This window comes from Zea mays, chromosome 10, assembly GCF_902167145.1.
Source record: "Zea mays cultivar B73 chromosome 10, Zm-B73-REFERENCE-NAM-5.0, whole genome shotgun sequence".
Classification (NCBI taxonomy): Eukaryota; Viridiplantae; Streptophyta; class Magnoliopsida; order Poales; family Poaceae; genus Zea; species Zea mays.
In genome coordinates this window covers 125117382-125130827 of record NC_050105.1, presented here as the reverse complement: position 1 = coordinate 125130827, position 13446 = coordinate 125117382, and the positions used below count along the sequence as shown (strand labels likewise).

General features: G+C 42.9%; 1 protein-coding gene across 20 annotated transcripts; it reads right to left on the bottom strand.

Moving 5' to 3' along the window:
* Positions 1-101: 101 nt before the first annotated feature.
* Positions 102-3665, bottom strand: LOC100274490 (uncharacterized). Of its 20 annotated transcripts, none has more exons than XR_560470.3 (5): positions 3266-3653; positions 1859-1945; positions 1011-1055; positions 730-913; positions 202-458 (listed from the first exon to the last, which is right to left on the bottom strand). XR_560470.3 is itself a non-coding variant. In XM_008665037.4 (4 exons), exons 1-4 carry the CDS (start codon positions 3500-3502, stop codon positions 434-436), a joined length of 528 nt encoding a protein of 175 aa, XP_008663259.1. In that variant the 5' UTR covers positions 3503-3665; the 3' UTR covers positions 102-433. The 20 variants fall into 20 exon arrangements, 12 of the variants coding, with proteins under 12 accessions (XP_008663259.1, XP_035819372.1, XP_008663260.1 ...); XR_004853277.1 differs by having other exon boundaries at positions 1011-1041; XR_004853278.1 differs by having other exon boundaries at positions 102-458; positions 737-913; positions 1859-3660.
* Between the last annotated feature and the right edge of the window lie 9781 nt (positions 3666-13446).

The following is a 13446-nucleotide window of genomic DNA, read 5'->3' as shown; positions in this document are numbered from 1 at the left end:
TATATATATATATATATATATATATATATATATATATATACACACATACATATATACATGTAAATATACATATATATACACCTTGTTTGTTGGATGTAAAATTTTGAGCTACAAATTATCTAGATAAGAGCTAGTTTGGCAACTCATTTTTCTCAAGGGATTTACATTTTTCCTGTAAAAAATGAACTAATTTCCCTCGGAAAAATGAAAAAATTCCTTGAAAAAAATGAAGTTACCAAACTAGCCCTAAAACAAGTTATATCTCTTGTCATAACGTACAGACATATTTACTAACATATTACAAGTCAATCATATACAATGTTGTGATTTCCTTTGTCGGAAGTCCAGTCCCTCCACACTGAAAAATCAGAGAAGGGAGAAAAACGAAAGGAAAAAAAGGAAGGAAACTTATTGGAGTTTCCTCGATTTATCATTATAAATTATCATCAGGAAGGAGCCTGGGGAAAAAAATAAAGACGAGGGTGAGTTACAAGATACTAGAAAAAAACGCCCTATCAAATGCTCTACATACGTGTCATGAAAATGTCATATAACATAAATGATAAAAACGCATAGAAACTGATAACCGTGGCAACATAGTGTAACCGCCTGCAAGTTTTCAAGTGCAAAATCCAAAGTGAAATATCGATCTAAGAGGACTCAAACCAAAAGCCTGAAAGAGCCAATTAATGTACAAAATGTAAAAGATTTCACATAGCAGAGGAACACCTCATACTTCACGGGGACGGCGTAGCAGCTGAATGCGCGGTTATCCTCGCGAAGCTCAAAGATGTCCCGCGCGACCTGCCTCATTATGGACTCCACGTAGGGGCTGCTTATGCATTCGAAGTCGCTGCAGAGCTCCTCGAAGTCCATGCCGTCGACCATCTTATCTGTCTGAGACCTCTCGCGGCTGCTTATGCATGGATTTTTAATGGACTCCACATGAAAAAGATATACACAGTCAAAAAAAAAAGACTGCAAGGCCATTTTGTTCAGGTTCCTGTTACCTGCACATTGGCTAGCAGGTGTCCAACATTCCTTTGACCAAGAATCTCCAAGTATTTATTTATTTACAAAAAATGAGAAATTAGGAAGTTATCTAAGCATGGAAAACCCTACCGATAAAACATAGCAATGGATAGCACATAGGCCAAAATAGCATGTGTCCGGTCAACACAATTTTTGAGCACCTAATAAAACAATGGAATATAGCTACGACGAATAAATATGTAATTATTTTCCAAAATGAATAGAATTTGATTTCCAGCATTGTTCATAAAGGGATCAAAATGGGAAAATGTGGTTTTTTATAAGTAATAGACGACTATGTGTTGACAGATAGGAGAAAAGGAGAGAACCAAACCAAGGTAGAACGTAGACCCTGGCACCCCATGGCTAAACAATATGAAAACAAAAATATATCCCTCCCACAGGACCATTGGAGCTCTAAACATCAGAGGTGTCCCAACTCCCAACTCACTGTACTGTTACAAGCCATTACAGGCTAGATTGTTACAACTGTGTAAGTGGAACTATGGAAGCTGAAGTATTCTGGTTATCTGAAGTAAAGATTTCTGAATTAGAAGCTGAACAGAAGATTAAAGCAAAAAACAAATGTATGCCAAAGTAGCTGGTACCACACAATCAGAGACACAAAGAACAGAGGGGGAAATAGCTACTGTTTATGATAGATGATAGATTTTAGTGTGTCTAGAATGTTATAATCCTCAAATTGCAGCAAATGATAGGCAGTGCAGTAGAGAAAAAAACATTTTACAAAATCTGCAAGAGGAGTCACTGTGATTTTTTAAAATCATGTTAATTTATAAACCAAGTTGTTGAAACTTCAACATACCTGGAGACAAGAATTTCTGTGATGGCTCTGCTCCTGCCCCAGCTCTGCCGCCTCTGTCTCCGGAGCATGGTTTGTCCTGGGAGGACCCTACCATTTCATCGTGATGCAAATAAAAAATAAAAATTGAAATCAGGTTGCAGATTTTTTAATCCCTTTTTACAGCAGTAAAACCGAACCATATCCATGACCAAACAGACAGACAAATCTGTGTAGCAGTAAAATATGTAGAAATTGGATACTTTTGCTGTAATCTCACAAAGATATAACGAGGTAACAGGTAAGCTCTTGTAGCAGGACCCTAGGTAAATCAATTTAACAAAAGATCCCTACATCTTTCAAAGCCAAAGCTAGATATCCATGTCAGTATTTATTGCAAACATTCTGTCCTAGATCTGCATAGTCATATGGGCTTCAGTACCTATTTGCGTGATGAGGAGGGAGCACCAACTGAATGAGCACTCAAATTACTAAAATGTTCATCACGGGGATATACACAAATTACACGAGAAGCAAACATCTCAACGGTGTATACATCATCGATATGGGTTCCTTCAACCTCCCCATCTAAGAGTGATGAGGAGGGCGCGCCAATTGAATGAGCACCCAGATTACTAAAATGTTCATCACAGGGATATACACAAATTACACAGGAAGCAAACAAGAGCCAGGTTAAAAGGGAAACTGACATCCTGCCAACATGTCACAACTCACAATGCAACTGATTTGATCTAGTCGTATCATCTGTAAGCAAAATATTCTGAAGTAAACAACTTGACCCTCTCCTCTTTCATCTTCTTCGCAATCTCAATTACCTTCGGGTTAAGGGCCTGTTTGGTTCCAAGGACTAAAGATTAGTCCCTCCATTTTAGTCTCATTTAGTCTATAAATTGCCAAATAGTAGGACTAAAACAAGGATTAAACTGCTTTAGTCTCTAGTCCCTTAAAGGGGTGATAAAAGGGACTAAACCATATTAATTCCACTTTTGGCTCTCATTTATTTCAGATGCTCTAATGCCAGAGAATGATGAGAGGCATTTTGGTTTCTTACGAGTCATTTAATGCGTTATGGATACTTTTAGTCCCTCAAATCAAGCTGGATATGGAGTACTAAACTTTAGTCCCTAGACTAAAGTAACCAAACAGGCCTAAATAAAGATTCATGTACTTATCTAATCCATGTAAAAACATGAGATATGCCTGGCGAGAACGTTCAAGGCCACAATCATTAGATCCATATAAAAGCAGTGCACAACACCCATCTAATCCATGTACTCCAGAATGTAGCATTGTCTGTCGCAAGACACGGCGCCGAACAGGAGAGCCGAATCGGCGGCGTCCGCTGAAGGCAACCAACGAAGCAGGCGCCGAGAAGGGAGAAGCGTCAAGGTTAGGGAACACTAGACATACCTGACGAGGCTGACGGTGGGTGGGGCAATCTGGGGAGGGCGCCGAACAGGAGAGCCGAATCGGCGGCGTCCGCTGAAGGCAACCAACGAAGCAGGCGCCGAGAAGGGAGAAGCGTCAAGGTTAGGGAACACGAGACATACCTGACGAGGCTGACGGTGGGTGGGGCAATCTGGGGAGGGAGCCCAAGGCGGTTAATCCGGGCCAGATGCGGGGCCAGCGAGGAGGGAAAGTCTCCATGCGAGGCCACACTATACTGTTAGCTACTACGGAGAGAAGAACGGGGAGACGCTAGGAAGAACCGAAGAAGACAACGACTTGGAGAGAAGGAGGTAGTCTCGTAGTGTTCTGCTCTTTTTGGATGAAATCGCAAAGTTCCGATACAGCCAACCTACAAGTTATTTTCTATGAGTCTCAGTATTAAAAGACGAGTACACCACCCTGCTATTAGTTATTAGTTTTCTCTTTGTTCTAGGTTCCGTTGACGGCGGCGTCTTTAGTGTATTGATAATATCCGGTCTTGAGCGCAAGCTTGTCTCTAAGAGTGCGTTTGGTTGCGAGACAACCAGGACAGAGATGTCTCTAGTATTCTATCTCGTTCCACCAATTTTGAGGGATAATTGGGGACAACACTAGAATAGTCTTGTATCAATCCTTGACTCTAAATCAATAATCTTATTTGAGGGATCGTCTCATCCCGTCTTGTTATTGCAACCAAACGCACCCTTAAGTAGGCACTAGTGGAAAGCGTTGCCGGAGAGCTTCCAAATCCTTCCACTCCCATGTAGCCAGCGACTGGCGAAGGGATGACCATTGCACCAGTCCTTGCTGCACCACGCGAACGCCGGGAGACACCACTCGACACTGTAGAATAGCCACATGAACTTGAAAGGGATCAGATAAGTTCGATATGACAGCAGAGACCTGTGAGGATGGCCAAATGAACTGTTTTAATTATGACATGTGAAAGACGGGGTGAACTGCTGAGGAATCCGGTAAGTACAGCTTGTATGTAGTGGCACCAATCTGGGACAACACACGGTAGGACCCAAAGTAGCAAAAACATAACTTCTGGTTAGCACGGGAGACTAGAGACGTCTGGACATACGGTTGGAGCTTGACGAATACCAAATTCCCCATTTGGAATGTACGCTCAGAGCTGTGCTTACCCGCTTGATGCTTCAAACGTTATTTGGCCCGGTGGAGATGCTACTGCAATAACAAATGTTGTTTGGTCTGGTGGAGATGTTGCGTCAGTAGAAGAAGAGTTCGGGACCTGAACACCAAAGTGCCTGGGAACATATCCATACAATGCTTCAAATGGTGATTTGCCAATAGAGGAATGTTGGCTGGTGTTATACCAGAACTCTGCTGAAGCAATCCAACTGACCCACTTGGAAGGAAAAGTTTGAACAAAGCATCTAAGATAAGTATCGAGACATTGATTAATGCGCTTTGTTTGCCCGTCTGTTTGAGGATGGTAAGCGCTAGTCATGTGGAGACTGACCCCAGTTAGCTTGAAGAGTTCCTTCCAAAAATACTCGTGAAAATCTTATCACGCTCAGACACAATAGCAACTAAAAGCCCATGCAACTTGTAAACGTGCTGAAAGAAGGACTGAGCAATGGTAACAATTGAAAAAGGATGGGACAATGGAATAAAGTGAGCATACTTAGTAAATACGTCTACCACCACTAATATGCAGTCAAAACTTTAAGACCGTGGTAGCCCTTCAATAAAGTTCATTGAGATTGTATGCCAAGCAGCTTGGGGAACCAACAAACGTTGGAGCAAGCCACGGAACGAGTGCACCCAGTCTAGGCCGGTCGCCCTGCTATTGGGCTCAGTTTCCTCTTTGCTCTTGGTTCATGTAGCGCACCCTCCGCTCCTGGGATGCCTTTTGAAGCAGGTTCCATTGTCGTCTTCATCCTTGGTGTACTAACATACACCCAACAATTCGGACGGTAGTTGTGCAGTGTTGGTCACGTCCCGTGCAGGTGGGGGAGGTCCGAAGCGAAGCAGGGATGGAGGACAGCGGAGGTAGGATGATGAGTGGCAGCAGCGTGGTGTGGGTGCGGGAGGGCATAGGGGCGAGAGAGAGAGCTAGAGTGGGGTCGACAACAAGCTCAATTGAATTAGACGCTCGGGTCCGAGATGCGCACGCGTCGTTCCCTGGAGCTTCTGGGAGCGCGTGAAGTGAGGGGTGAAAGGAAAACAACTGAAATTTTAAGGAACCTAATTACAGTGTAATGCTTCACTTCCACTGGTTGTCGCACTAGGAGTTGACCTTAAACATGTCGTCTCTAGGGATGGCAACGGGAATTCCGCATTGGGAATAACTCTCCATCTCTGTCCCCGTGACAAAAAATTCTCCCATGAGGATTCCCACAAATGTTTATGGGGGACCTTTTTCCCGTTCCCGCTGGGATAAAATCCCTGACAAGGATCTTTATCTCTTCTTAAATTATAATTAGTACATACATGAAAGTTTAACGGGTCCCCATGGGGAACGGGATGAGGAATGCTTCCCTGTCCACGACTCTGTTTACCCGCCGGGGGATTAATTTTGCCCATTTACATCCCCGTGGAGAAGAAACTTCTCCATCCCCACCCCCTAAATGCTAGTTTTGCAACTCCATTTTTCCAAGGGAAAATGGGGTTGCAAAACTAGCCCTATTAGAGAAATTCCCCATGGGGAATCGGGGATTGGGACCCCATTGCCATCTGACTCATCTCCCATGACCATAGTGACAGAGGTGTCGATGGTGTAGGAGATGTTGGAGCACCTGAAGTCGATGGACACGAGTGGCACATCGTAGACCTTGGGATGCCCTGGAGCTCGTTGGCCGCATTGTCGCAGAACACCTGGTTCACCTCCTCCGTCTTTTTATATTTTGTCCCTTTTTACAAAAGTAATACGCTCTTTTCGATTTAAATTCAGCAAATGGACCCTTACTTCGGTACCATCATCATTAGCACTGGGGTTACACATATCGACACTAATATAGATGGAGCTAAGATCTCACTCTGACGGGATAAACTGGCGTCTACGTGGCAGGAGGTCGGCAACGTCATTGGCGTCGATGTCCTTTTCTCTGAACTGACCGCTCGGCCACATCCCTGATGTCGTGCGTAGGTTGTGTATAAATATTTATACATATAAACATATTTACATATAAATAAATTAATATATATATATATATATGAAAGGGAAATATGCCCTTCGACCATTTCTATAAATGTTTTGGTGATTAGATGCACAACACATATTGTTTTGTTTAATATAAGCTAAGTGTCAAAGAGCTACAAATGAAAAATCAAGGTATGATTCTATCCTTAGTAAATAATTTTTGGTACTAACATTATTCTACTAAGTGATAGGAACCTTGAAAAATCAAAAGAAATCGGATTGGAGAAGGTTGGCTAAGTCCAGCCAAACCTGCACCAGCCTGTGGTGCACCGGACAGTGTCAGGTGCCCAAACTGGCGCCGCGGCGAACAGGCCGCTCTCGAGAAAATCCGAGATTGCCGCTGCTATAATTCACCAGACTGTCCAGTGTGCCAGCCGCGCTGCCAGCCAACGGTCGGCCACGCGATCATCGGACGACACGTGGCTTAGCCAACGGTCAGGAGGCGGCACCGGATTGTCCGGTGTGTCACGTGGCCCGTAGCTGGCAACGGTCGGCTTAGCCAGAAAAGGAAGGAAATCGTGCACTGTTCATTGTCCGGTGCGCCAACGGACAGAAGGCAACCAAGGCCTTCCAATTGGAGCTCAAACGGCTCCTAACTGCCTTGGGGCTATAAAAGGGGCCCCTAGGTGCATGGAGCACCACACCAAGCCTCCATTGAACATTCTAAGACGCCTAGACTCCGCAAGCACGCATTCGGTTCATTGCGATTAAGATTTGAGCACTTCTTTGAGTTGTGACTCTAGTGCCTTGTTTTGTGTGCTCAGATCTTAACTTGTGTGCGTGTTGTTGCTACGACTCTAGTTCTTGTGTGTGTTTCTATTCCCTCCCTTACTCTTGTGGTTCTTGTGATCAATCTTGTAAGGATGATATGCTCCAACTTGTTGAGATTCCTCACAAAGGGAACACTTGATAAAAGGAAAAAACCGTGGGACTCAAGCTTGATCATTGGATCACTTGAGAGGGATTGAGTGCAATCCTTGACCGAAGGAGGTCACCACAACGTGGAGTAGGTATTGGCCGAACCATGAGATAAAATCACCATGTCACTTGCACATCCTTTTTTGTGATTGTTTTCTTCCATAGAGTTCTCATATATTCATTTGTGCTATTGTTCCTAAGTTTAATACATATTCTAAAGGAACAATCAAGTGAAGAGTTCTCTCCTCTCTATTCATAGCACCTTGGTTTTGATCTCGCTAACATATATTATAAACCAAGTTTATGTTGTTTAGACTTGATTTTACAGGATCACCTATTCACCCCCCTCTAGGTGCTCTCAATTGGTATCAGAGTCGTACTCTTCATTCAGGGACTAACCACCCGAAGATATGGATCCTAAAGGCAATGTGATGGTGATCAACGACAAAGAGAAGGAGACCCTCTATGTTGATGAGCCAAAAGGTGACAAGCTCACTTACTCAGGCTCAAACAACAAGAGAAAGGATGGAAAGAAGAAGAGGCGCATCAAGAAGATCATTTACTACAACAGCGACACCTCCTCTTCATCACCAAGGGAAGACGATGACGAAGACTCTTCGTCGAAAAAGAAAACAGTTAATCAGAACTACTCTTTTGATTATTCTCGCATCCCTTATAATTCAAATGCTCATTTATTATCTATTCCACTCGGTAAACCCCCTCACTTTGATGGAGAAGACTATTCTTTTTGGAGCCATAAATGTGTAGTCATTTATTTTCTCTCCATCCTAGTATTTGGGAAATTATGAAAAATGGAATGCAATTTGATAGTAGTGGCAATCATGTATTGATTAATGAACAAATTCATAAAAATGGCCAAGCTACTACTGTTTTGCTAGCATCTCTATGCAGGGATGAGTATAACAAAGTTAGCGGTTTGGATAATGCCAAACAAATTTGGGACACCCTCAAGATTTCTCATGAGGGAAACGATGTCACTATGATTACCAAAATGGAATTGGTGGAAGGTGAGCTTGGGAGATTCACCATGAAAGGGGAGAGGAGCCAACCGAAACTTACAACAGGCTAAAGACCCTGGTGAACAAAATCAGAAGCTATGAGAGCACAAGATAAACGGATCATGAGGTCGTTCGACCCATGCTAAGGTCATTTACTGTTATTGATCCTCATCTTGTAAACCTTATTCGTGAGAATTCTAGGTACACCAAGATGACGCCCGAGGAAATTCTCGGAAAATTTGTAAGCGGACGCATGATGGTAAAAGAAGCAAGGTACGTTGATGACGTCGCCAACGGACCTCTCCCACTCTACGAGCCGCGGCCTGTTGCTCTCAAGGCAACAAGCAGCAAGGAGACACTACCTAACAAGGTGGCACAAGTGGAGGCTGTCGGGCTCAACGAGGAGGAAATGACGCTTGTAATCAAGCATTTCAAGACCGCTTTGAAGGGACGCAAGAAGGACAAATCAAAGGGAAAGCGCTCCTTCTTCAAATGTGTTAAGTTCGGTCATTTTATTGCACAATGCCCCGATAATGAAAATGACCAGGGACAAGAAAAGAAATGGAAGAAGAAGAAGAACTATAGGAAAGCGAAGGGCGAGGCACACATTGGCAAGGAATGGGACTCCGACTGTTCTTCATCCGACTCCGACGATGAAGGATTAGCTGCCTTCGACAAGTCCTCCATCTTTCCCAACAAACATCACACTTGCCTCATGGCTAAGGAGAAGAAGGTACGTACATGAGATACCCCTAAGCATACTTCTTCTAGTGATGAGGAATATAATGATGATATAGATTATAGTAATATCTTTAAGGGTTTAGGTAGATCTAAAGTAGATAAAATCAATAATTTAATTGATGCCCTTAATGAGAAATTTAGGTTGTTATAAAAACAAGAAGATGTTTTTTACAAAGAATGTGATAAACTTGTTAATGCTGAAAAATATCTTGCTTTAGAAGTTAAGAGAAATGAAATTATTTCTTCTGAAGTATCTTCTTGTAATGATTCTATTTCTAGTCTTAAGAGTTTAAATGCTGATTTAAATACTAAGCTAGAAAAAGTGAATATCACTAGTTCATCTGTGGAGCATGTGTCTATTTGTAATAGGTGTAAAGATTTTGATATTGTTGCTTGCAATGCTCATGCTTCCACTATCTTAAGTTGAATAATGATGTTGCAAACCTTAATGCTCAACTTAAAACTTACAATAATGATTATGAAAAGCTAAAATTTGCCATGGATGCCTACACCATTGGTAGACACCCCTCCATTAGGGATGGACTTGGTTTCCAAAAGGGAACCAAGAACTTAACAAGCCAAAGGGCCTCCAATCTCATCAAGGAGAAAGGGAAGGCTCCTATGGCTAGTAGCTCTAATTCTTCACATTACAAAAGAAGCATGCCTATCTTTATACTCATGTTAAGAATATTTCTAATGTTGCTCATCATAATCATGCTGTTTTTTCTACCCGTCATGATACTGCTTTTGATTCACATGTCATGATTGCATCATCTAGCTTTTCGTATGTTCTTGGTAGGAATAAATCTAGGTACCATGTTCACCATGTTGTTTTCATGCGCCTAGAAATGCATCAAGTGGTCCAACCTTGCTTTATCATACTTATGATGCTTCATTTGTTATTATGTGCAAAAATGATAAAGTAGTTGCTAGAAATTTGGGACCTAAGTGCAAGAGAGACAAAACTTGCATCTGGGTTCCAAAGTCTTATCTGACTAACCTTGCATGACCCAATAAGAGTTAGGTACCTAAAACCTAAGCTTAAATCATCTTGCAGGTTTATGCATCCAGGGGCACAAGCCACGTGTCTGCTCCCCCCACGTGCGGCTCCCTACGCGCACACATTGAATCCATATGCGCGTGTATTAAGTCATTCACCTTCTATTTTAGACATTCCAACGTACATTAAGTCAGTATTTCATTCTTTTTATGCATCTTAGACACGTGGTTCAGTCATTCTTAGCAATATTAACTCATTTTAGCTTACAGACAACATTAAGTCATTTCAGAGTCCAAGCAAAGTCATTTAGAAATTCAAACAACGTTAAGTCATTCTAATCAAAATTAAGTCATTCTAGTAAATATTAACTCATTTTTTAGGAAAATTAAATTATTATTGTTTAGCCATTTTTCTGGGTTTCTCAAACATTTCTTATGTTATTGGTTCAGTCATTCCAGAAAATACTAAGTCATTCTAGCGTCAAGACAACATTTAAGTAATCTAGGTAATATTAAGTCATTCCAAAGTCTAGGTAACATCTAAGTCATTTTAGGTTACATTAAGTCATTCAACAAACATTAATTCATTTCAGGGGAGGTGTGCTTGACCCACAGTGGCTCGGCTCAACTCTTGCGTGGTGAGGGTGGCTCGGCCGGGGTGGTTGAGTGGGCGCATGGGGTGGCTCGGTCCGAGTGTGGGCGGGGGGAGATGAAAGGGAAATGTGCCCTTGGGCTATTTCTATATTGTTTTGGTGATTAGATGCACAACACACTATGTGTGAACTAACATAATGTTGAGCAAAGGAATATCTAGATGGATCAAGTGTGAAGGTAAGTTCTAGACACTTAGTCAATTGTTTTATTTGCTAAACATACTTGGCTAAGTGCCAGGGACTTAGCTAAGTGAAGTCCAAAAGAATCAAAGGAAGACAAAGAAAGGAACGAAGAGAAGGTGCTGGACTGCGCAGCACTGAACAGTCCGGTGTGCACCGGACAGTCTGGTGCACGGTCCGCCAAACTCTCTGCTCTCGGGTTTTCCTGGCTACGTCGGCTATAATTCACCGGACAGTCTGTGCAAGGCACCGGACCATCCGGTGTACCAGCCGTGCAACGACTACCTTCCATATCGACCAAGAGCCAACGGTCATATGGCGCACCGGACCTTCCGGTGCCCTACAGAAAAGGAAACCAACCAATCAGACGATTCTTTGCCGCGTCCTACGCTCGTACTATTCACTGTCTAGTGCGCACCGGACAGTCCGGTGCGCCCATGGACAGAAGGCAAGAATTGCCTACCAAATGGAGCTCCAACGGCTCCTAGCTACCTTGGGGCTATAAAAGGGTCCCCTAGGCGCATGGAGCAGCACACCAAGCCTCCATTGAACATCCTAAGATGCCTAAACTCCGCAAACACGCATCTGGATTATTGTGATTGAGATTTGAGCACTTGTTGAGTTGTGAATTTGTTGCACTGTGTTTGTGTGCTCTTCTCTTGACTTGTGTGCGTGTCGTTGCTGCGACTCTAGCTTTTGCGTGTGTTTCCTTCCCTCCCTTACTCTTGTGGTTTTCATTGAGATCAATATTGTAAGGGTGAGAGACTCCAACTTGTGGAGATTCCTCACAAAGGGAACATCTACTATAAGGAAGAAAATTGTGGTATTCAAGTGGATAATTGGATCGCTTGAAAGGGGTTGAGTGCAACACTCATCCATTGGGACGCCACAACGTGGAAGAAGGCAAGTATTCTACTTGGCCGAACCACGAGATAAAAATCATCGTGTCACATGTTGTTATTGTTGTGAGATTCTCTCTGGTTCTACTCACTTGATAATTGCTCTAAGTTTAATACTCACTTTGTGAAGAGCAATTAAGTGAATAAGTCACCTCTCTCTCTCTCTAGTCATAACACCTTGGTTTTGATTTCACTAACATTTCATAACCCAAGTTTGTGCCATTTAAAGTTGATTTTCATAGGATCACCTATTCACCCCCCTTTAGGTGCTCTCAATTGGTATCAGAGTCGTACTCTTTATTAAGGGACTAACCGCCCGAAGAGATGGATATCAAAGGTAAGAGGATGGTAATCAACGACAAGGAGAAGGAGACCCTCTACGTCAACGAGCCAAAAGACGACAAGCTCACTGACTCAAGCTCAAGTCACAAGAAGAGGGATGGAAAGAAGAAGAGGCGCATAAAGAAGATCATCTACTATGACAGTGACACCTCCTCCTCTTCACCAAGGGATGACGACGACGAAGACTCTTCGTCGAAAAAGAAAACGGTTAATCAAAACTATTATTTTAATTATTCTCATCCCTTAAAATTTGAATGTCCATTTACTATCTATTCCACTTGGAAAAACCCCACACTTTGATGGAGATGACTATTCATTTTGGAGTCATAAAATGCATAGTCACTTATTTTCCCTCCATCCTAGTATTTGGGAAATTGTTGAAAATGGAATGCATTTCAATAGCACTGTCAATCCTATATTTATTAATGAGAAAATACATAAAAATTCCCAAGCTACAACTGTCTTGCTAGCATCTCTATGCAGGGATGAATACAACAAAGTGAGCGGCTTGGAAAATGCCAAGCAAATATGGGACACCCTCAAGATCTCTCACGAGGGGAATGATGCCACCATGATTACCAAGATGGAACTAGTGGAAGGTGAACTAGGGATGTTTGCCACGATGAGGGGAGAGGAGCCAACTCAAACTTACAACAGGCTCAAGACCCTTGTCAACAAGATTCGAAGCTATGGGAGTACAAGATGGACATATCATGACGTCGTCCGACTCATGCTAAGGTCATTTACCGTTATTGATCCTCATCTTGTAAATCTTATTCGTGAGAACCCCACGTACACCAAGATGACGCCCGAGGAAATTCTCAGAAAATTCGTGAGCGGGCACATGATGGTGAAGGAAGCGAGGTATGTGGACGATGCTTTAAATGGATCGCTTCCTCTCTACGAGCCGTAGCCCGTTGCTCTCAAAGCAACCAGCAGCAAGGAGGCGCTACCCAGCAAGGTAGCACAAGTGGAGGCTGCCGGGCTCAACGAGGACAAAATGGCACTTATAATCAAGCGCTTCAAGACCGCCTTGAAGGGACACAAGGAGTATCCCAACAAGAACAAATCGAGGGGAAAGCGCTCCTGCTTCAAGTGCAGTAAGTCTGGTCATTTCATAGCACAATGTCTCGGTAATGACAATGACCAGGCGCAAGAAAAGAAAGGGAAGAAGGAAAGGAAGAAGAACTACAGGAAGGCGAAGGGCGAGACGCACATTGGGAAAGAATGGGACTCTGACTGT